This window comes from Musa acuminata, chromosome BXJ3-7 (genome assembly GCF_036884655.1).
Source record: "Musa acuminata AAA Group cultivar baxijiao chromosome BXJ3-7, Cavendish_Baxijiao_AAA, whole genome shotgun sequence".
In the NCBI taxonomy this organism is placed as follows: Eukaryota; Viridiplantae; Streptophyta; class Magnoliopsida; order Zingiberales; family Musaceae; genus Musa; species Musa acuminata.
Window position 1 is genome coordinate 39,253,019 of NC_088355.1, and position 23,451 is coordinate 39,276,469.

General features: G+C 37.5%; 3 protein-coding genes across 7 annotated transcripts; 1 reads left to right on the forward strand and 2 right to left on the reverse strand.

Annotated features, from left to right (window-relative positions):
• Nucleotides 1–236: 236 nt before the first annotated feature.
• LOC103992579 (70 kDa peptidyl-prolyl isomerase) lies at nucleotides 237–4,466 on the forward strand. 3 transcript variants are annotated; one of them, XM_065159937.1, is made up of 14 exons: nucleotides 530–583; nucleotides 717–803; nucleotides 977–1,144; nucleotides 1,903–2,163; nucleotides 2,249–2,323; nucleotides 2,401–2,481; nucleotides 2,578–2,772; nucleotides 2,868–2,957; nucleotides 3,038–3,213; nucleotides 3,305–3,427; nucleotides 3,527–3,673; nucleotides 3,779–3,906; nucleotides 3,984–4,104; nucleotides 4,195–4,466. In XM_065159937.1, exons 4-13 carry the CDS (start codon nucleotides 1,941–1,943, stop codon nucleotides 4,084–4,086), a joined length of 1,341 nt encoding a protein of 446 aa, XP_065016009.1. In that variant the 5' UTR covers nucleotides 530–583; nucleotides 717–803; nucleotides 977–1,144; nucleotides 1,903–1,940; the 3' UTR covers nucleotides 4,087–4,104; nucleotides 4,195–4,466. The 3 variants fall into 3 exon arrangements, with proteins under 3 accessions (XP_009410619.2, XP_065016009.1, XP_065016010.1); XM_009412344.3 differs by lacking the exon at nucleotides 977–1,144 and having other exon boundaries at nucleotides 237–583; XM_065159938.1 differs by lacking the exons at nucleotides 530–583; nucleotides 717–803; nucleotides 977–1,144 and adding exons at nucleotides 1,180–1,352; nucleotides 1,433–1,509.
• A 173-nt stretch (nucleotides 4,467–4,639) lies between these two features.
• On the reverse strand, nucleotides 4,640–13,698 carry LOC135643228 (peptidyl-prolyl cis-trans isomerase FKBP15-1-like). Its single transcript, XM_065159939.1, has 6 exons — nucleotides 13,560–13,698; nucleotides 13,415–13,464; nucleotides 11,177–11,239; nucleotides 5,887–5,977; nucleotides 5,071–5,175; nucleotides 4,640–4,886 (listed from the first exon to the last, which is right to left on the reverse strand). Exons 1-6 carry the CDS (start codon nucleotides 13,609–13,611, stop codon nucleotides 4,789–4,791), a joined length of 459 nt encoding a protein of 152 aa, XP_065016011.1. The 5' UTR covers nucleotides 13,612–13,698; the 3' UTR covers nucleotides 4,640–4,788.
• Nucleotides 13,699–14,220: 522 nt separating this feature from the next.
• LOC135643148 (uncharacterized) lies at nucleotides 14,221–23,128 on the reverse strand. Of its 3 annotated transcripts, none has more exons than XR_010498157.1 (4): nucleotides 22,043–23,128; nucleotides 15,322–16,570; nucleotides 14,606–15,202; nucleotides 14,221–14,542 (listed from the first exon to the last, which is right to left on the reverse strand). XR_010498157.1 is itself a non-coding variant. In XM_065159785.1 (4 exons), exons 2-4 carry the CDS (start codon nucleotides 22,118–22,120, stop codon nucleotides 14,718–14,720), a joined length of 1,812 nt encoding a protein of 603 aa, XP_065015857.1. In that variant the 5' UTR covers nucleotides 22,121–22,312; nucleotides 22,406–23,128; the 3' UTR covers nucleotides 14,221–14,717. The 3 variants fall into 3 exon arrangements, 2 of the variants coding, with proteins under 2 accessions (XP_065015857.1, XP_065015858.1); XM_065159785.1 differs by having other exon boundaries at nucleotides 14,221–15,202; nucleotides 22,043–22,312; nucleotides 22,406–23,128; XM_065159786.1 differs by adding an exon at nucleotides 18,267–18,448 and having other exon boundaries at nucleotides 14,221–15,202.
• Nucleotides 23,129–23,451: the final 323 nt, after the last annotated feature.

Sequence of the window (23,451 nt, forward strand, 5' to 3'; positions counted from 1 at the left end):
TAGTATTACTTTGGAGCGTAATGATTATATTATATGTAAGCAAAGATGCAATGAGTTAGATTTTTAATTTTTCCTGCAATTATATTTATCATTTATGTGCATTTTCAATTATAAGTAACTAAAAATCAACAGCATGATTCATATGCTGTGAGAATTTGATGAGAAATTATGCATCAAATTTAATATTAATATATCGTATTTTCCTAAAGCATCGAAGGGAAGCATATTTCAGGAGCCTCTCTTGGCCTTTAGAACTCTCTGGAACCCCTTATTGTGCTCCTGGCGGTATAATACTCCTCTCTTTCTGTCCCTGTCTCCCTCCGCCACATCTCCGCCGTATCCGAGGCGATCTCATCAGGCCCCGTTGCCCTAATCCCTGCACGGAGCCAAGCCGCCGTCATGGACGAAGAGGACTTCGATCTTCCGGGCGGCGAGGAGGAGGCCGCGATGATGGACCCGCCCGACGATGGCCCCGCCCTCAAGGTCGGCGAGGAGAAGGAGGTCGGAAAGCAGGGGCTCAAGAAGAAGCTCGTCAAGGAGGGGTCCGGGTGGGAGACGCCCGAGGTGGGAGATGAAGTCGAAGGTATTCCGACGAGAAATCTCGGACGTCGTTGCGTTCTTTGGGACATTTGTTTGGTTCGGATGAGGTTGTGTGGTGGCTTTACTGTCTATTTCTGAGAGGGAAAAATCTGACCTTTCGAGGGTTTGGATCGCAGTGCACTACACTGGGACTCTGCTCGACGGGACCAAGTTCGATTCGAGCCGTGATCGGGGGACGGCGTTCAAATTCAAGCTCGGCCAAGGTGGGTTTTCAGCTCCACAGATTTGTGTCTTCGTCAGGTTTCCCTTTATCAGGAAGGAATATGGATTTGGTTTCCTGAATAGGTTATGTCTTAAATGTGACCCTTCTTCTTCAAGGCTAGTACTTTCCATTATTAGTATTATGTAATGCTCATCAAAATATTAATGTCAGCAGATATGCTTGCTACATGAAGGCATCAATATTACCAGAAGAGTAACTATGAGTTGTTCAAGAGTTTCTATTCTTGCATCTTCAATGTGCTTCCAGCCAAGGCTGGATGTCCGGCATATGTCATTAAAACTTTGCTCAAGTTTGAAACTGTAAGAAGCAAGAATCATCAAGGTAACTAAGCCTTGTTTAAGTTGTAAGAAGGTGTATGTGTAGCTATCTAATGATCACTTGTTTTATGGATTATGTTTGAGACAAGTAATACAGTAAATAATAGTGGTGCTATTGGACCATGGATGCCTTCTACTTGAAATGTAGTGCTGGTCAAAGGTTCTCAAGTATTATCGATCTGGGAACTAACAAAAATTTGTGGCGCCAAAGAGTAAGCTTAGCGGCGCATAGTATTATCTTTCTATGATTTTCTTTTTCTAATCGTGTTAAGTTGTATTTCTCATCATCAAGAGGGAGAGCTTGTACACCACAGTGTGACCTAAGCCAACAGGGTTTGAGTCATAAAAACAATCTCTTCTCTTATTGAGGTAAGACCTCTTACATCGAACCTTTTATTGGCAGGAGTCTCATCTAATGGACTGTTTTTTTTCCCATAATTTAGTAACATAATGATGGGTTGAGCAGACTATGATTCGATTAGGGGCAAGTTTCATGCTCTTTTTTCTATTCAAGTTGTTTTGTAATTTTCTTACTCTTAAATCCGAATATTTTTTGCTTTCTAATTATGTAAACAAGTATTTGTAGAAAGTTCTTACTTTCCACAAGTTATCTCAACTGATATGTACTAAATTTACTATATCAGAAGTGCTAGAGTTATTTATGTATGACTGAAATCATATCCCAAACTCTGTCAAAAAATCGATGCTTTATTTTCTGATTAGCATATTTGTTCTTTTCCACTTATTTTATGGTTCTTCCAGGACAAGTCATAAAGGGATGGGATCAAGGTATTAAAACTATGAAGAAGGGTGAAAATGCCATCTTTACCATCCCTCCAGAGCTGGCTTATGGTCAATCTGGTTCTCCTCCCACTATCCCACCCAATGCCACTCTCCAATTTGATGTGGAGTTACTGTCATGGTGTAGTGTGAAGGACATATGCAAAGACGGAGGCATATTTAAGAAGATCCTGAAGGAAGGGGAGAAGTGGGAGAACCCAAAAGATCTCGATGAAGTTCTTGGTACATTCTCTTTTCCTTGAATTTTGCTTTTATATCATATGTCCTCTTTGGAATCAAGAAGTGTCAACATTCTCCATCTCATCAGTGACATACGAAGCCCGGCTTGAGGATGGAACTGTGATCTCAAAATCAGAGGGAGTAGAGTTTACTGTTAAAAATGGTTAGTGTAAACTCGACAAGTTGTGCTGCTGGAATGTTGATCTTGTTTAACTAGCCAAAATATCCTTCCGGGATCAGGTTTCTTCTGTCCTGCATTGGCTAAAGCTGTGAAAACCATGAAGAAGGCTGAAAGGGTGCTCCTTACTGTGAAACCACAATGTAAGGTTACATCGGACTAGTTTTGTAATTTTTCCATGGCTCCATTGTAATACATTGCAATGTGTAACTTATGTTTGATGTCCTTGTTGAGGATAGATGCATTTGGCGGAAAAGGTAGACCGGCTTCTGGTGATGAGGGTGCTGTGCCACCAAATGCCACTCTCTGTATTGAGCTTGAATTAATATCATGGAAGACTGTTACCGAGATAGGGGATGACAGAAAGATCATTAAGAAGACTCTCAAGGAAGGAGAAGGTTACCAAAAGCCAAATGAAGGAGCGGTTGTGACAGGTAGTGATCCAGAAGTCATATCATACATGTTTTACATAACTGTCGTAGCACCCTGTTGGTTGATATCTTTTATAGTTTTATTTTGATATATGCAGTGAAGTTGATTGGTAAGCTACAAGATGGGACAGTCTTTGTGAAGAAGGGTCATGATGAGCAGGAGCCATTTGAGTTCAAGACCGATGAAGGTCTAATTGCTCTTATTTTATATTTTTGTTGCTTGCATCAGCTGTGTAAAGGTAGGAGTGACTCATGATTTTTGTGACAGAACAAGTCATCGAGGGTCTTGACCGAGCAGTGATGAGTATGAAGAAAGGAGAGATTGCTTTGGTAACTATTCCACCAGAATATGCATTCTCATTCACCGAGTCGAAGCAGGAACTTGCTGTGGTTCCTGCCAACTCCACTGTCATATATGAAGTTGAGCTTGTATCATTTGTAAAGGTGGCCAGCCCCTCTCACCCTCTCATATTTGATTGTCGCAGTCTAGTTTTGGATAGACTAATGAGCCTCATTTACCACATTTCTCCTACAGGAGAAAGAATCATGGGACATGAACACCGCAGAGAAGATTGAAGCTGCTGGTAAGAAAAAAGAAGAGGGAAATGCATTGTTTAAATTGGGCAAATATGCTAGAGCTTCCAAGAGATACGAAAAGGTTATTTATTATACATATTCCACTTGTTTTGATATGTCCCTTCGTTTCATGTAATAATTCAGGTGTTTGTGGCTTACTTTTTTACTTCCCCGTGTTCAGGGTGCCAAGTTCATCGAGTATGATAACTCATTTAGTGAAGATGAAAAGAAGCAATCCAGGGCATTAAAAGCCATATGCAATCTCAATAATGCAGCCTGCAAATTGAAGTTCAAAGACTACAAAGAGGCAGAGAAGCTTTGCTCCAAGGTATCGGTCAATCCCTAGGCTTATTTAATGTGCTATTTGGACCAATATAGACTAGTTTCATAATTTATACAGTACACTAAGAACAGAGAGGGGTTGTCAAACTAGGTGCTGGAGGTTGACAGCAGAAATGTAAAGGCCCTGTATAGGAGAGCCCAAGCTTATATTCAGCTTGCTGATTTGGATCTTGCAGAGTTGGACATCAAGAAAGCACTTGAAATTGATCCGGACAACAGGTATGTTAAGGCAGACATATGGATCATTGTAGATGGCACTACTGTTAGCTTGCTCACTCGTGGTTGTGTTGTTATAGGGATGTGAAATTGGAATATAAAAGTTTGAAGGAGAAGATGAGGGAATACAACAAGAAAGATGCCAAGTTTTATGGCAACATATTTGCCAAAATGAGCAAATGAGAGATGACCGAAGCCACTGTAAGACCTCGAAACTTAGAAAGTTAAATACGCCAGTGGTTGGCGCAAATTGACATGGATCAGACTCGTTATTTGATGGAAATTTTGCAGAAAACTGGAAGCTAGGCAGTACCTGAGCGGGCAATGGACAGATGGAGCCTACGAGAGGTTGATGAGATTCGAGATGAATAGCTCTTTCCTTGGTCTTCTTTTGTTAATCGTGGCATCTTTGGAGTCGGTTTGCATGGGGATGGTAGGTAGTTAATGTGATCCACCTATTATGCAGAGGTTGGTGACATGTTAAAGGTCTAAAACGAAAACTATTAGTTGTGTTGGTGTGTCTCAATATCCCACGCACCTAAAATTAAATCTATTTGGTCCAACCGCTGAAGCTGTCACACCCATTCATTTCCTTGTATAGCGCTCCTCCGAGGCTGATGGTTATTGGATCGCAGGTAATTCTGGCATGCCACTCCCATGGCAAAGTATGTGTGGACAGCGAACGGCCCTCTGCATCGCGTGCTGAAGGAATTCAGTATGAAGAATAACACAGCACTAAAGTGAAAAATTAATGAGACGAAGTCACCGATCAACTTGCCAAAAGGCGCCCTACAAAATGTCCTAATCCACCAAAAAAAGTTAATGGTTACTGAAATGATGCATCGACTGCTAGATTATAGTGATACTTTCTAGTCTCTCGAGAAGTCAGAGCTCGCTCTCGTCAACCGTGGATTTTCCAGCGTCAGATGACGACTTCCCATTGACGGCCACAAGCTCCGTGTCGAAGATAAGGGTCGCTCCGCCTGCCAGTTATTGGAACCATATCAGACAATATAGCAAAGGCCAATTCATATATGTGGTCGTAAACAGCAGTGTCACGCATGATGATAAACTTTACAAGGCAACAGGTGGTCCTTCGACAACACCCAGGGAAAAGAAAAATGCATGACAAAAGAAAAACAAAAAAAGTTAAACCCGATGCGTTACCTGGGATCTTTGGTGGGGATCCTTGGGCACCATAACCAAGTTTTGCAGGAATTTTTAGCTTTCGCTTTTCACCAACACACATGCCCAGAAGGCCCTGGTCCCATCCTGCACAATCATTTTTTTCAGTGGTAAACCATGCCACCTTTTGAACAAGATGATTCCGCTTATATAAAATATTTATATAAAAGAAAACATAAAGGGAGTCAATTTTGAGAACCAATAGATTTAATCAATTGTTTCTGATTCTGGTTCTATGAAAAAAAAAACATAAATTGGATAATAATCTCCCTCATAATCAGATAATTAAAATCAAGGATCAAGAAAATATCCACTTTTTGAAACTTCTAGTACAAACTTAGGCAGGATTGCAATGGACACTTACAAATCAAAAGTTTAGCATACAAACCATGGTCGAGATCCAAACCATACAGTGATCAGGTTTCCAAATGCATCACAAATCACAAAAATTGGAGTTCAATGTGAAGAGTTTTATGTAAAAGCTATTCTAATTCGTGTTACCAGTAGAATCTGCTCAGAGAAGTAAGAAAATTGGGCACTCGTGCTTCACCAATATTATGAAGCGGCTAAGGTAAATAATCAAACTTCAAAAATAGTAGGACGATTGCATGCAGAACCAACATAAAGCAGTCACGATAAGAAGTGCAGAATAATGTTTGCTCCCTCTTCTGTCATAAGTGACACATGTTAGTGTCACTACTTTGAAGTAACATGCTTAAAAAGAACACATTCAAATATAATTGAATCACCTCTTTCAAAAGGGTATAAGGGGACAGTTAATCAGAGAAAGGGCAATACCTTTGATCACCTGACCACTGCCTAGCTCAAACTCAATGGGGTCACCTCTTTCAAAGCTTGAATCAAATACTTCACCATTAGTAAGTGAACCCTGCAACACATGTCAAGAGTAGTAAATTAGAGAAAAGGTACTAAAAGGTAAATCACACAAGAGATAAAATAGGTAGAATACTCTAGTTCTATATAAAAGATGAATAAACACCAATGATTTAAAAAACGTTAGGTGTCAAAAAGTGTCAAAGGTCCCAAAATGCCCGAGGCGTTAAGCGCTTGCCCAAACGAAACGAGACGCTCTAAAATATTAAAATATAAAAATATATAATATAATTGATATATATTATTATATAAATAAAAATATAATCATAAATTAAAAAAGATCTAAAGTACTAAATCACATTATCTATCTTCTAATAACAAAAATATCAAAGATTCAAAACAATAAAGTTTTACATCAAGTTCTATCATCATCATAATCAAAATCGTCATTCTCAAACATATCATCATCTTTCTCTTCCTCTCATCCATCTTCATTGAAAAAAGATTTCCTCCTCTTCGACAATGGCAGGCGATAAACTTGAGACTTCTGTACTCATTTTTGCCTTCATCATCTATCTTGTATATGTCTGAAATTCTCCAACACTTGAGACTTTTGCCACATCTCCCTATGTTAAGCTGTCGTCTTCAAGTACAAACTTATCTCCGACATCTTGTAAGTTCACACTCATTTCCCTCACCAACCACTTATTTGAATTATTAATATCTTGTAATGAGATTGGATCAATGTTCTTTCGTAAATCATGACGAGCCTTCAATACTTGATTATTCTTTATATAAACCAGATCATGTAATCATTGATGCTCTAATTGATTTTGTTCTCTTTGTGTGAATCTGTTATGCCATATAATTTAAAAATATACTAATACATCTATCTAAAAAATAATAAATTAATTGAAACAAAAATATTATGTGATTCTTACATGCTCAAAAGCATTCCAGTTTCGCTCATAACCCACAAGACTACAAGTCAAACTAAAAATTTTGATAGCCAATTACTACAAGTTCGGGGTAGAATTTCCAAATAGACTCCACCATTCGGTTGTAAAATTTACTTTATTATTAACAATAACATAATATACATGAAATTAATTATATAAAGTTATAAATATCTGGGGATGTAGTTGTTGTAGATCGAACTGCCATTAAAATTCCAAAAAGACCATCGACATTCTTATACAAAGATAATTCACATGTAAATACGTAATCTTATCTTGCATCTCAAGACTTGAAACTAATCTTGCAATGCACTTATATAACTTATTTACAACTTCTGCATCAAACTCAATGGAAGTATTCTTATAAAAGAATTCTAAATTCAAATTATATAGTACCGTATGTAATGGACGATGAAGTTGACAATTCCATCTTTCATCAATGATTGTAAATATTTTCTTATACTTGTCTTCATTTCTATCAAACAACTTTTGAATCGTCTCCTTTGCTCTTTCTATAGTTTCATAAATATATTTTATTACAGACTTATTTCAATATATGCCAACCAAAGGACTCGAACAAAAGGGTCTATTACCTTTAATGTATAAACTATAAGATTCGAAAAGGACGATATTAAGATAATATCACCAACCCTCTTTCCTTTCACTTCTTTTGTCCATTTCCTTGTCACCAATTTCTACGAGGTAAGCATGCTTTTCATGTTATGTTTTTAACGATGCACGCTCTGTAATGTCAAGAAAGAAATAACAAATCAAGTGACACCATATCTCACCAATTCCTTATTGTATGTGAATTCTTTTATTATATTTAAAGCTTCAGTATGATTATAGAGAAATCTAACAACAAATATTATCCTTTCTCAAGTCTTCTAGATGTCAGAAATCTTTCTAATATCCTTCAACATTAAATCAATACAATGTGTCGCACATGGAGTCCAATATAAGTGTTATCTTTTTGCTTCAAGTAATTTACCTAAGACATATGATAAAACTTAGGAGTCACATAATTCTTCCATTCAAATTAAAGATAAAATAATTAAAAGATTAAAAAATTCAAAAGATAAATCTTACCAACTAATATATAATTGCTTCCATTGTCGGTTATAACTTGACGACATTTTGTTCACCAATTTCTTCCACAAACTTATCAAGTAACTCATGTGACCATGAAATTAATTATACTCCTATGTCTCTTGTCGATCCAAGCATCTGACATAATAGAGCAACCATGCTTTACCCATGATTCTTTGTGACCCTTTAATAAGTCATTTGTATAATCGAACTCTTTTTTCAATAATAACTTAAAGGTTTTAAGCCCCCACCATATCTTCCAATAACTTCAATCATCTCTTTAGAACTGTCTAAACGACAAATACTAAGAGAAAGGCCAACATGATAGAAGAAGCAAGCAATGTACTGAATTGATCTTCCCTTTGTTTTCTTATCACAAGCATCACTTATATTTATTTGTTTTAATTTTGCTCCTGCTTGCCCTTGTTGCTTCTGTGATCCTTAATATATAAGTCCATCGATCTCCTTTTAACCTTCTTAACAACCATGGCTTCTTTTCCTTTTGTCGTAGACTCTTTTCCCACTTGGATTGACACTTTCTGAATAATTTTCTTCATCATCATCTATAATATGTTCAACATTATCCTTAAATAAAATCCCACAAGATTCATTCTTTTATATCTTTTTTTTAGTCATATAAATCAGCAACTCTTCTTTTACATCAAGTGGACATTTCTTGCATGCTGATGCATTCTTGAAGTTCCCTACTCGATATTACTTTGCACAAAAAATACCATCTTTAGGATCCTTTAGATAATTGTATTTCCAAGAAGGATCCTTTCTTGAATTTTTTTATGAATTTTCTGAATTGCATTATACACTTGTCATTAATCTTGAAACAATAATAACAATTTTAAATAAATAGAGATTAGCAATGTCAAAATTTATATAAAGACTATTATATGATAACAGTAATTATCTACTGTTAATAGTAGATTATCTATTATTAACAATGGTTAAAGGGGGAGAAAAGAGTGATCTACTATTAACAATAGTTAAAGGGGAGAAAAGAATCACCCACAATGGAAAGTGAGGAAGGAGAGAGCAACGATGATGGAGGAACTTCCGAACAACGATGACAGCAACAAAGGAAGCTGCAGACGACAACAGCAATAGCGGAGCAAGCTTCGGACGACAACAGCAATGGAGGAAGCTTTGAACGACAACAACGACAACGGAGGAAGCTACGAAAGATAGTGACGGAAGCTGCAGATGGCAACATCGTGGGCAGAGGAAGCTTCAAAGGTGTACATTGGTGGCGAAGGAAGCTACGGTGCTCTCCCTTGACAGTGGAAGGAGATGCACACGGAAGCAGTAGCGACAAAGAGAACTACACATGAAAGCTAGGTTGTCGGACCTGCTCGTCAGCTATAGAGGAAGCGTCAACAACGGACATAGTAGCTACTCTCGAGGTCACGTGGGGGGGTGGGTTTTGCAAGTATGGTAATAGTATGTAGCTTAGTTGGTTCAATCAAACCAACAAGCTATTATTCAACCGAACCAGGCTTAATAGTCTAGTTCGATTACTTCGTTTGAACCGGGTGCTCGCTTGAGGCGCCTGACACGTGGGTTTAGGCAAGCACTCAAGAGGCACTTCACTAAAGTGCGTCGCTTAGTCGAGGCCTCAAGCGAGCCTCACCTCGCCTCACCCGAGCGCTTAAGCAAGTGCCTAGGCACCTATTTAAACCCCTAAGAAACACAACCTATCATGTGTCACCTACTACTGGAACATAAGTTGGACAGACAAGATAAAAGCTTGAAATTTCATCAATATGTCTACTGGCTTTAAAATAAAAGATCAACCTGAATTTAGTCAACAAAAAAACCTATAAAATCTTGAGATATATTAGAGTATAACATTAGATCACACCAAGTGAGAAATCTAATAGGTTATTAATATATGCAACATTGGCTTCAAAATATCTAGTCCAAACAAGGGAAACAATTTGCGAGAGGCATCTTGCTTTATCCGGGAAGTGCCTAGGTAAGCATCAGGTAATAAGGAGCCTTGCCTTTATAGTGCCTAGTGCTCTTGAAAACATTAATCAGATATCAAATCTACAATTCAGAGCTACCATATTCCAAGAGAAATATGAAATTCAAAGAGTGAAAGAGTACAAGAAAGCTAAGAGTTGATGGATGCAAAACAAGTCATTAGGATGCAATGCAAAGTAAAAAATTGATTGGTTTTCTATTAGTTGTGTTAGTGACGATTGGGACTCATTGTATGCTAAAGAACTCTTCAGATGCGAGAAAGGTTGAGTTTGGTCATTTATATAACTTGTTTATGCTGCTGAATGCCATACACAGCTAGTATTAGTTGTGTTAGTGCCAATTTGAATTAGTTAATATGCTGAAGTGCTTCTTTGGTGTTGAGTTTGGTTATTTGTATGACTTGTTTATTGTGCTCAACGACATACATAACTATTAGATGGTAATATTAGTTAAGTCTTTCGAGTTAGCTATGTTTTTGAGTTGTCTTTAGTGACTGGTTAATGAAAAGGAAAGGATTAAAGTTTATTCCAAGATTATGATCAGGGACAACTGACCAAATGCAACTATCTCATTTTGTGTTGTTTTCCTATTAATTTTCATGATCTATGTGTATTTGATAGTAACTGTATATAGTTTGTCTCAATTGGTATCACAGCAAGTTATGTCATTTGAGACAATAATGTCTTTGAATTGTATTTCTGGCTGGTGAATGAATAAGAGAGGATCAAAGTTTGATTATCTACAAATGTGCTCAAGGAGATACATGGAACCCACTGAACCATCTTTCTTAATTTCTCTTGTTTACCATGTTATTCCTTTGCTCTCATATATCGTGGAAGAAATACCATGAAGTTTGTATCAAAGATCTGGAGTCCTACACTAGCCATTGGATTAAGATCAAATAACTAGTTATAACTTGTCTATAAAGGCTATGAAGTTAAAAATAATTATTGTAATATATACAAAAGACAGTACTACTCATTTTAGTGTTATATTAATAAGCTAACATTGACTGACTTCTTTGCCTACCCAGAAAATCTACATGGTTCTATACCTCCAGAACAATTCTAAAACCAACTTCCAAATACTTGCACATCCACAAGATGGAGGTGAGAAGAGAAAAGAGAACAAAATACAAGGAAGAGGACATATCAAACAAATGTTACATTCTTTTGTCAGTAAACAATTAGAACTTCAATACAATTAGAACTTACACGATAGTGAACCTTAATTTTGTCACCTTTGTGAGCTTGAATGGTGCAGGACTCTGGCTTGTACTGTAAAAAAAAATTCAAGACAAACAGACAAAACAGGTTACTTTAGATACAATAAAATGCAAAGCATCTTAAAATCTTCATGTGATTCTGTCTCCTTCATGGACTAAAATAAACTGGATTATAATTTCTACCAGAATGAATTTTTAAGAACTAATAATACTAAGAGAAGCATGAAAGAGATCAAAGTTTCAAACACATAGCATTTAGCGAGAAGCATACATGGCTGACAATCATATGAAAAGCATATGTGCATAATATAAAAAAGTTTGTTTCCTAGTTTAAATTCAATAATTCAAGGTTTGCTATTTTACATAACTAAACTTAGAGCTTGTGATGTAGCACAAAAGTTGAGAATGATCAAGCAAGACCTGACCAAAGATGACCTCTTCTTCACTAGCTCCTTGCCTTTTAGTACGCTATGAAAGAATGAACATCAACTAGATAAATTTTTCCATTAATTTTATAATCAACAAATCCTTCAAGGTTATTGATGCAGCCGGCAAGGTTCAGAATAGTGTAATATAAGTGAATTATAGGGTCAATTTGAGTTCCAAATTTTTGGTTGATGTTGGACTGAATTTGACCCTAGCTATAAATTCAATTTTAGATAATTTTCTTGGGTTTTTTTTCCCATTTTTAGAGAATTTCTGTATAAATACTTGTTATTTTTTTGGGTCAGATGTCTTCTAGTCTTATGTGGATTATTATTTGGATGACACTTTTGAGTCCAAAATAAGATGGGATTTAACTGAAATCTGGGGTCATTTTCCTTTTATCATAATGGTTGATAAATTATGCTCATAGATAGAGGTCATGATAATATATGGATTGTGCATTGTTTAAACAGAATTAACCGTGAAGTTGGCCTTCTTTTAGCCTGCCAATTGTTATCATGCCTACAACCTGCATAAGCATTAAGAAGCACAATTTCCCATAGCACAGTCCTACTGATGTCAACCCTGATTCAGTGATTTAAAAAAAAATTCATCATGGCCCTTAGGAATTCATGTTATAAAATTATGTAGCCCTTTGACCAAATTATTAACTTTGCAAAGGCATTTTTCACTTGCTTAAAAGCTTCCCACATAGAACAAAAGAAGAAGTCAACCTCCTAAATGATTGCAGCCTTCCAACTTGTTGTTCTTGGGGAAAGAAAGAAACAAACAAACAAAGAAAGGAAAGTAAAGATGTCACAACTCGACCTGATGGGATAGCTGACCTATCAACTTCGTTGAACCCAAATCACTGATCAAAATGCTAAAGCTAGAGTTGATAATAGTACATTCATCAGTCCTTTATAAGTCAATCTTAGTCTTGCCCACTTTCGATGTGAGACTAATCGAAGTGTTACAAACTCTCTCACTTAAGAGCTTGACGTTATTGTCAAGACCCAACATAGCCCAGATCAAACCCTGATATGATATATGTGAGGCACAGCCTCGTGATACTCCACACCGTGACGAATCCTCTAACTTCATCAATGTGACCCTTTTCTACTCGAGTTCCCTCACCATACATCAATGCTAAGTCGGCTCTGATACCAAAAATCACGACTTGACCTGATGGGATAACTGGCCTATTAATTTCATTAAGCCCAAACCACTAACCAAAATGTTTAAATTGACGTTGATGGTAGTCTACCGTCTACCCATTAGACTAATCGAGGTGTTACAAAAGATCCTAGTCATACATGACTCTCTCCAACTAGAAAGGGTTCACGGTTCACTTCTCACTTGACTAGAAGCTTACTCAAGCCCATCCGACTGAGAGTAATCCAATTTTAAAGGAAGCTTACTCAAGCCCATACCAGAAGGTGACGACACTTTGTTTGGAATTTTAATATGGAAAAGAGAAACCAACGGCATCATGTTATCAAATAGCATCTCTATTCTTGTTAGCGAAGATTAGTTTGTGGCGTTAACTAGGTGTCAGACTACATCGTCTAAACCCCAATGCCCTGTTATGCATCTAAGCCCATTTTAACTTTGTTTTCCGTAAGTACACCAAAAAGGACCCGTCCATCAACGTCTCAACTTACCCTAGGTTACCTTCAATTTGTTCGAAGCACAATAATTTCTTCCGTCCTAGTCACCATCCAAGAAGAATAACGGATCACAGCCAAGATCTAGACAAACAACAACAAGATTCCAGGAAGAAATCAAATGGAACAAGTACCTTGACCCCGATCTGTAGTTCCGTCACATCGCCAGATTTCTTCGCAGAAACTTCGCACAGAAAAGATAAAATGAGGGATAAAAATTAGGGCTCGCACAAACCTTGTCGAGGATCGTGAGTTAAGCTGAGAGTAAAAAAGATATACCCAATAGGATCAAAGCAGCGGCGAATAAGACAGAGATGTGAAGCCTCGCCATTGCGCCTCTCTCTCTCTCTCTCTCTCTCTCTCTGGATCTGCGTAGCGTCGAGCTCGCAGATCGGGCTTTATAGAGAAGGAGACCTGATATGATACATCCGCGGAACACGATAAGGGTTCTTTAATGCGTAGTTGTTAACTAATAATTTAATGCATATTATTTAACTTTCATGAGTATTAACCATAATTATTATGACAATATTCAAAAATAATTATGAGATCATACAAAATTTAGATTGGGGAAGTAGAAGCAGAAACCCAGTCGAAGTAGAAAATAGAAGTCATTTTCATCAAAAATTAATTATCTCCTAATCATTTTGTGACTCGTAACTCGTTACCAAATGATCCCAAACTGTACTAACGTATCATATATCAATAAATTGATACATACATCCCATGATCGATGATAAGACATAGTTTTCTTTGACCATGACACTCCATGCCGATTAATGATGTAATAGGAATAAGCTCCAACGTTTTACAAAATAAACAAAAAACCCATACTCTATAATATATACCCTTCTTTTTTCCCATTCACACTGTGAGATTCAATGATAGATTGTTTTATATGGAAGATTAAAAAGGGAAATATAACTATTTCATCAATCAATGTGAGAATTTGCATGCTTAATATTTACCACGAGAACTACAGTAGCTGCAAAAATTATATGAATGAATGACAATAGCCACTTCCATTATCTTCTCACCCTCCCCTTCTCCATTGTACAGTTCTTTTTATAAAATGATATACATTAATACAGTCCAAAATTGTGCATTAGAGCGGCAACGCCCCTCACCTCCCTCCTCCCTCCTCCCTCCTCCCACAAGGAGCTCACACTTCAAGCCACTTGAAGCAACAATATGATCCGGCAATATGGCACCCCTAGTCAAATGGACTTGAAGGGCGGCAGGGTAGAGTAACTCCGTTCTACCTGAAATGAATATGCCGTGAAGAACACTAGTATGTTCAAACTGCAACAAGTTTGAGGTCATACCAGAAATAACAGGCATGGAGGAACTGAAGGCAGCAAAATGAACAGATCAACTATTTTCATTCATGCCGCCATATCTTTTAAGATGAATCAGGCATAATGAGAATAACCGGTATCAGTAAGGAACGACATAAGGCAAAGCGACGACATCCTCCTGCTCGATTTTTAGTGCCTCAGACCATACCTGGGGGACCTCATTGCCCCCAAGCTTTGACTTCGGCTTTTGCTGAAGGTGACAGCTGCTGAAAAGCCACTCTTGGTCATCATATTCAGGCCATTCATCCACTATGGGGATAGAGTATACTTGGTTGAGATACATGGAGTCCGGGTGAGGACTTGTATCAACTTTACCAGCTGCACCCTTCTTTGCAGCAACCAGATGCGTCAAGCCAGACAAGGATGGCTGAGCTTCTGCAATGCCATTTATCTTGTGTTCCTTGTTATCTACAGGTTTTACCGTCGGCGTATACCTTATGGCTTCAGGTTTTACTGAAGGAAAAACTGTAGCAATATGGGATGATTCCAGTGTCCTCCCATTCTCTTCACGGAGGTGAGAGGAAGGATTTGTTCTTGGACACTTGTCAATCCGCATATTATTCTCTGCATGTCATGGCAAATGCAGTGATATAAACCAAGCAAATGAGGTTTATAATGGTATAGTAACTACGGGTGCTCCCAAAATTACAAAAAAAAAAAAACAAATATATTAAAAGACTTACCACTATGGAACCCATTTATATCCATTTCCTTTCTCTTCTTGAAATTATCATTGATAGGATAATTTTTTGCATTATCTCTCTGAGGGGCTAAAGGCTTTAGATTGAGACTATCTGACTGATCCTTTTTCATGACATCTCTAGGCCCAATTTGTTCTTTATGTTTATGTTCACCTTTCTCTTTTACTTTCGCCTTTTCTTTTTCTTTCCCTTTGTGCTTGTCTTTATCCTTGATCTTCTTCTTGTCATTATCCTTATCCCTCTGTCTATCTTCTCTCCTATCATCAGCTTCCCGCTCTGTGTTCCTCGCTTTCTCCTCCTTAATCCGGTTGTTTGCATCCTTCTCCACTGATCGGCCCATCCTATCAATTCTTCTTTGATCCATAAGGTCATGGTTTGGATCAGTTTTGTTAACTTCTCTTCTGTCCTCCATCTTACTGGCAAGGCCAATGGAGTCAACATTTTTAGGAGTGGAAAGGTTCTGCGTTGGCTGACCCATCCCATTAGTGGTTCTTTGAACAGCGTTAGTGGAACTTGAGGTAACTTTGTTACTCTTGTAATTATCAATTTCCATAGCAGCTGCAGGGTATGGGCCCTCAAATTGTCTTGGAACAGAATCCACCCATTTCTCCAGAGGTAGTGCCATACCACCATTTCCTCTTTGCGCTGTACTATTGAGATCTGGCGCCAACTTGTCACTAGGACTTCTTTCCTTCTGTGATACATGTGAAGAGACCAAACCCTCATTTCTTCTTTGATTAGAAATAGCAACTTTGTCAGCTGACCTTTCCAAGCCATCAATTCTACCCTGTGGAGCATCCACAGAGGATGGAATACTTTTATCAGTTGGAACTCTTTCCTTAAACACTGCAGGCACAGCAAAGCTACCAATGCTTTTTTCAACTGGGCCACTGAAGTTGTCAACTTTCCTGTTTGCTGGCACTTTATCTCCATCTTTGATCTTCCTGCCCAACTCCTCGGTAGATTTAGAATGTTTAATTGCCTCTGCCTTCCAACTGCATTCTCCAACCATATCTCCATTGGGAGAATCAGTCTGTTTGTCAGTCCTATCATATGGTGTCTTTAGTTTATCCTTGTCCTGATCCTTTTTTTTCTTGTCTTTGTGCCTTTCTTTTCGATCTTTCTTCTCCTTGTGTTTATCTTTACTTCGATCTTTGTCTTTTTTCTCTTTGCCTTCTCTCTTCCCTTTGTCACTCTTCTCCTTTTTATGCTTCTTCTCTTTGTGTTTGTCCTGAAAGTTGACACAAAATTGACCACAAAAGTAAATGTAAATCAATTCATCAAAGTTTCAGATATTCACCAAAATCATATAATGATAATGTTAAGAGGACATCAACTACCATCATGTGAACCAGATGAAAAACCTAGGTTTCACTTTTTAAGAAAATCTCGAGATATCTAATAGTTCAACTAATAAAGAAGTAAGATTCAGCAAAGTGAAAATTTTGCATACCATTTTCCAGATATGAATATACTGATATGATATAGCTATAACGGCATCCAAAAGGTAAAGCAACCAAGAAAAGCACTCTCCCAACAACCAATAAATGTTTGATCACGATCGTAAGCTATAATGAGCCCACACTATATGAGACATGAGACAGAAAATGATGCACATTTAAATTTTAAAAAAATGAACAGAAAGCAAATACCTACTAACAGCAGACTATTCAACCCCACATATAAATCGGTATTCTATTTGAAACCATCATATTTCAAGGTAAGGCCACTTCAATTTATTGGATACAAGCAAACCTGGAAGACACAAAATTCCTGCATAGCAACCCTGACAAACCTCTAACATGCGAATCCAATAAATCTGAATCTCATACACAGTTCAAGAAACCTTCATTCAGTCTTCAAACAAACAGATTAAATAAACAAAACAGTACCAACACTAACTAACATAAACACACAAATTATTAAAATAAAGAGTATCATCACAGACATATGATTGTCAGAAACAATCATGATCTCCCTGCTAATTAAAGCTATCATGAATCTCTAATTTAATTTATATAATTAATATGCTTCAGTTTTCTGAATTGATCTTGATTCCTGTTGTAAAACCAGGCTAGAAGCGTAGATTTAAAAACTCCCTTTTTACTAAAAATCACAAGTGTTCATTGTTAGTGTTCGTAATTAGCAAACAGAATGAATGCAAAAGATGAAATATATTGCCTGATTTATTTTCCACCAAATAGGAAGAAATGATCAAGTAAATTGACAACTTACAGTTCTAGTCTATTTCTAATACATTGATGAGAATGGCCCAAATTCCATCAAGTAGAAGTGAAATCAAAGGGCATTAGATATGACAAGTACCCACTAATTCATTGGTCGATAATAAACAACTTGACAAGTTAGAATTCTATTATATTTCCACCACAATGATGAACTTCAAAAAGAAAAAAGAAATTACATAGTTGGGGCATGCAAAACAATGGGAATGACCCAAATTCTGTTGAATAGAAGTGAATTTAAATGGCATAAAAGATGAGAAGATTTTAGTAATTAACTGGTCAATAATTTGTAGTAAACCTAGTTCAACTAATAAATCTTTTTTTATTTCTCAGAAAAAAAAACTGTTCAATGTTATAAGTGCAGACCCACAGAAGAAAATTGAAAAAGACTAACCACAAAAACAACCCTACACTTTGGAAAAGATAAATCAAGAAAAAAAGATGATCAAGTTTCGAATAGCTTAAAAATCTCCGGGCACTAGTTTGAGAAAATTAACACAAGATAAAGCAGTGATGCATTATGAAGCACCTACAAGATTTACAATTGGAAAACCAAATGCCAAACTTAAAGATGATCTTCTTAAGTAGTTCCAAAGATGACATGGTATTTCATACAGTGAAACTGGTTAAAGAAAAGGAATCGACACATTCGTATAATAATGTTCCCCTGTGAGGAACTGATACCTCTATTTGATAATATACACACCAAAATAACTAGATTCCAACAACGTTTAATATTGGTTGGCATATGTGATAGCCTGCTGTCAGGAAAAAGGAACCAAGTGTTGGCACGTAGCATCATTCTTGTACCAATAGAACTGAAAGCCCATGGCATGCCGGGAAGAAGAAACATGTACAGCAAATTCCTGCAGGTTAGGCTCATTATGTTCAGATCTACCTATTAAACAACTTTCTTATTTCATAATTTAAGCTACTAACTTATAATTTTGATCATTTTTTAAGATATTCATTTTTGTTTCATGTTCCATAAGGGGGTTAATTTTACAACTGACAATAAATAACATTGTAATATTTTTTGTGTGCAGTCCAATAGCTAGTCATTCTGAAACACATATATTCAAGTCAGACTAAAGTATGGAAACAAGATTTTGGTTTCAGAGCTCAGTTCTTCCTAAAAGAAGCAAAACAACCTACATAACGCTTTTCAGTCCATTTCCAACAGTACAATCAGCAAAAGTCCATCTTCCAACAGTACCGTCGGTTAAAAGAAGTATCATCCAGAAAGGCAGGATGCTCAAGGTCCCAAACATGGCATTTATGCTATATTTGTTTTTTTTTTCAGCAGCAAGAAACTTTGTTATAGAGCACAGCACCTACCAGACATGCTATTAGGAATATAGCATCCAAACCATCCATACCAGAACTATAACTCTTGACTACTGATACTAGAGAGTCAACAGTTCTTCCAAGTCACTTGAAAACAGGTGATGAAGCAAAGATTCTTGCTGGAGACCAGGTACTGAACCAAGATTCAAATGAACTTCAAAGCAGGTCTGGCACCTTAAATTAGAAGACTCTAGGTAAATAATACCTACTACCAGTACGAGTATAGCAGCTCTAAGCCCCATAACCTTATGTTCAAGTCCATAAGAACTCAGCAGATTATGAATTCATAGATTGAAAAATATATATTAGAGAATCAGAAAACCAACAAGAACCCCAAGCAAATCCTTTTCATACATGGAATACCGAATATGCCTTAGATCCTCCTGAATGGAACAAAGATATCAGATTTTCTCAGGAGGCACCATCTCTATTGCTACACTAAGAGAAGCATTACCCCCACAGGTCATGTCACTAATTGATGATATGAGAATGAAAACATTAGATGCGAAATGGTGAAGTAGTGCAGGGTGCTGTGGAATGCACTGCACATGTAGAAAATCTAGCAGAAGGTAAGCACTTGGCATTTTCAAACTGGTAAACCTAGTGACGTGGTAAATATGAACACGAATGCTTGATATGCACATCAACGATTTTATATCAGTTTCCAACAGACAATTGTGTTTCACAAAAAAGGGATAAACCACATGATGTTCCATTAAGTAATCTTAAATCTAACCACATAACCTGTGTGTTGAAGTTTACAACAATAATCAGGTATTAGTCACCAGCAAGACACAGAACACATCTGTCCTAAAAGGTGGTGGTTCCTATATGTTGACAATATGCTAAATACATAAAATACATATGATTTGTGTTAAAAAAATGATATGAACATGTTTGCAGACACTTTGATCCAACCAAATACAAAAAATGAAGCTGCAGAATACAACCACATGTGAAATGGCACCTGTGCTTAATAACAGTACTCTCAAAACATGAAGTTGAATCAGATATTATAATATATGGCAATAAAATCAAAAACCAAATTTAACTTTTTGGTTCTAGATGGACTTTATGAAATATTTCATTAGTTTTTTACTGAATTCTTCTTTACTCATGAGGAGAGAGAAATACCAATATAAAAATCTCATTTTTATACTTGAAAAGAAAAGGCATAATAAAGAAAGAAATGCATGCATTTCTTGCAATAGGTTCAAGTCATATATGCCTTCACTGCTGAAAGAAAATATAAACAAGCTAGAAGACCTAATTTTCACATCTTAGTGACCAATATTTCTCAAACAACCAAGACTGTCACCCTAAAACTCATAAATAAAATGTAAACATATTGCCTGGCAACAGTTTAACTAATCCATTCATCTTATTATTCTTTTGTGAAGAAGTTTGACCTTAGTCAAGGGAAACAATGAACAAATATTAATCACCTAAACAAAATAATTTAGGCAGTCAGTAAACCATAAAATAATTTAGATGGCTATATACCCAACTATCAAAAGGTCCAGTTAAACTATCCATTTGACTCATTAAAAACTGAACATACCTGACCTAACCTAATGCAGAGCTTACATAAATGAACAATGATTGCATCAGAATGAAACCTAAGAATCTTGTTGGACAAAAACTTTATGTAAGTGAAACATTGTTGTCTAAATAATGCTCCCCAACTTCAACTTCAATGCCACTATAAATAGGTACGGGAAGCACGAACGCCTAAGGTCATATCAGCTTCTACGGGGGTCCTTTTCACATGATATAACATCAAAGACTGCCAAGCCCAGGTATGGCTGAGGCTCAACAATCTCTTTGCCAACTAAAGATGACTCTCCACTTCTTTTATCTTAAAGATTTTACACTTAGAAAGAGTCAGTTGGATCACATGCTTACAGATTTCCTCTAATAAAGCAGCTTTCATGGTACTAAGTATTCGACCGACACAACCTTGAAGATAATCTTGCTTGGGTTATATGGAAAAAATTATGAAATATGGAAGTTATGAGGGTGGTTACTGATAATCTTCTTTTCGGAAAGATCAGAAAACAATGTGCTTAAGAGATAGCTCACCATTGAGTGATGGTAGTAACTAAGGACAAAACTGATCAGTCCAGCTGAACTGAGCCCCAGTTATTTTCATACTTCTATTGTTCACAAAACCTTGATAAAAATATATTTTCCAATCTCGGGCATTACATGGTTGGTGACCTGACCTCCCTGGTCTCAGTGTAAATAGACATGATTGTTCTTTCAAACCCATTACCACTGACCAGATTAAGAATAGTTCCCCTGAATAATAATCTTGTTGGCAACAATCAGCTTGCCTTTATATCGTAGTTTGCAATTGTGGTTTATTAACAAAATAAGCCATAATCAAAACAAAAATCAGCTTGTACTTACATAAACCAATGCTGAATTTTACCCAGCTTAAATTTTATCAACTTAAACTCCGGTATCTGCCATTTTTCAAGAGTCTAGTTGTGATAGGATGGAATGATTCTGTGATGATCAACTTTGGCACCAAAGACAAAATGACTACTCTACATGTCAAATATGAGTGTTGCATTATAGTAAAACAATTAGATGGACAACACAGAAATAAGTTATACAGGTCGTGGTAGGATATCAAATAAGCATAACTTTGATTAGCCATGTAACTTTCTAAGTTGAATGAGAAGCACTACAATACAACATAATTATAAATAGACCTCACTCGATTCAATAATACAAGAAAAAATTCCTTATGCGCACGATCAAAACAGGATCCTACACAATTATCCACTGTGTACTCTGAAAATTTTTATCAACATACTGCCAGCAGCATTCCAGAGTATGGTTACATAATAACTACTCAAATAAGACAAAACATCACATGTGATGAAATTTAACTTTCTTATCCTAATTTAGGGAATATCCAGTTCATTGATCATGATCATCTCCTAACATAATTTACCAACTTGTAATACAAGAAAGTTCTCCCACAACAGTACTCAAATGACCTCCTCATATAAGTTACCAATTATCAAGTGCAAGGGGTATAAAGTTGGGAAGCCAACAAAATGGATTAAAAGCAAGCAAAAATAAGCTTGTAAGAGAAGCACCTCAGCTAGTAAGTCTACGTGGCCACTACTTGTCTTCTTTTCATATTCCGGTGGTGGGAATGGGAAGCAGCGAGACATTGCACGGTGAGCCTCGGTTGACTAGAAATCCTAGTATGCAGTATAACTGTTCCAGTAAGGGAACGGACCACCGCCCATGCTCCTGCCTCTGCACCATGTCCTCACACACATTTCCAGATTCAGATCCTCTCCATTGCTCTCGACACAACTCACCACCAGCAATTATTCGAGCCAACCGGATGAACCCTCGAACTGGGTGTTAACCAACAACAGACGGTCAATAAGAGAAGGTCACAAGCACCAGAAAGAATCGAGATCAGTTCCCGCTAGTACAGCACCGCTCACCACCAAAAACACCAAAACGGTGCTGCAGAAATCGATGAACCGATCTACCGGAACCCGGACGAACCCGCCCGAATCTTAAAGCGCAGTCTTCTTTCTGTGCCTCAGACCGTGACGAACCCTAGTCCCTGTAACCGCGATTTGAGATCAAGTAACACCCTCCTTTTTCTTTCTCAACACGGAAACGAACCCCAGCAAGGAACACCCAGCGCTCCGGGAGCCACAAAGATCCACACAACAACAGCCCAAAAACTGATCTCCAGAACACCAAAGAAGGCCTCCACAGTCCGATTCGCCTATCCCTAAACCTAAATCCTCGGGGTCCAACCGAGGCGAAGAGGACGAGCTCCAAATCCAACAAAAAAGAGAGACCGAACAAAAAAAAAGGGAATTTTACAGGGTTCAAAGAAGGGATTGCGGGGGTCTGAGGGGGGAACCAAGAATGGACAAAGATGGGTTAATCTTGCGCGAAAAAGCACCAAAGAAATACGGGATTTTTCACAGACAGAGGTTCCGATGGAAGGTTAACAACGAAAGAGGAAGAAAGATCCAATCGTGTTGGTCTTCTGATAGGAACACATGCGGATCGGCGATGGAGGGCGCGGTCTGCGATCTCACTCGCATCGGAAGTCGAAGGCGGGAGGGAGAGGGGTGAGGGGGGATCGGAAAAGCAGCGCCCCCTTATTCTCCTTTCCTTTTCTTCCCTGATCACACCACCAGCAGGGGCGAAAAGAAGCAAGAAGGAAAGCCCCATAAGGGTTATTTATAGCCGCAGCCTCCTCACGGTACAGTAATTAACAATTTTGCATATCAATCCCTCAACAATAAATTTATTCCATCTCACGACCTTACTGATAGGGAAAATTCCGATATCACCCTCGTAAACACAGTCAGCAAACACGTCAGCACGGATATGGAGCCTCTGGACTGAGATGAAGCATCACGTCGGAAGCACCACCTCGGACCCGAGAAGATGGCCACCCCCCTACCCGCATCATTCGAAGTCGCACGAGACAATGTCGTACAGTGGAAAGTTGCTCTCGAAAGCT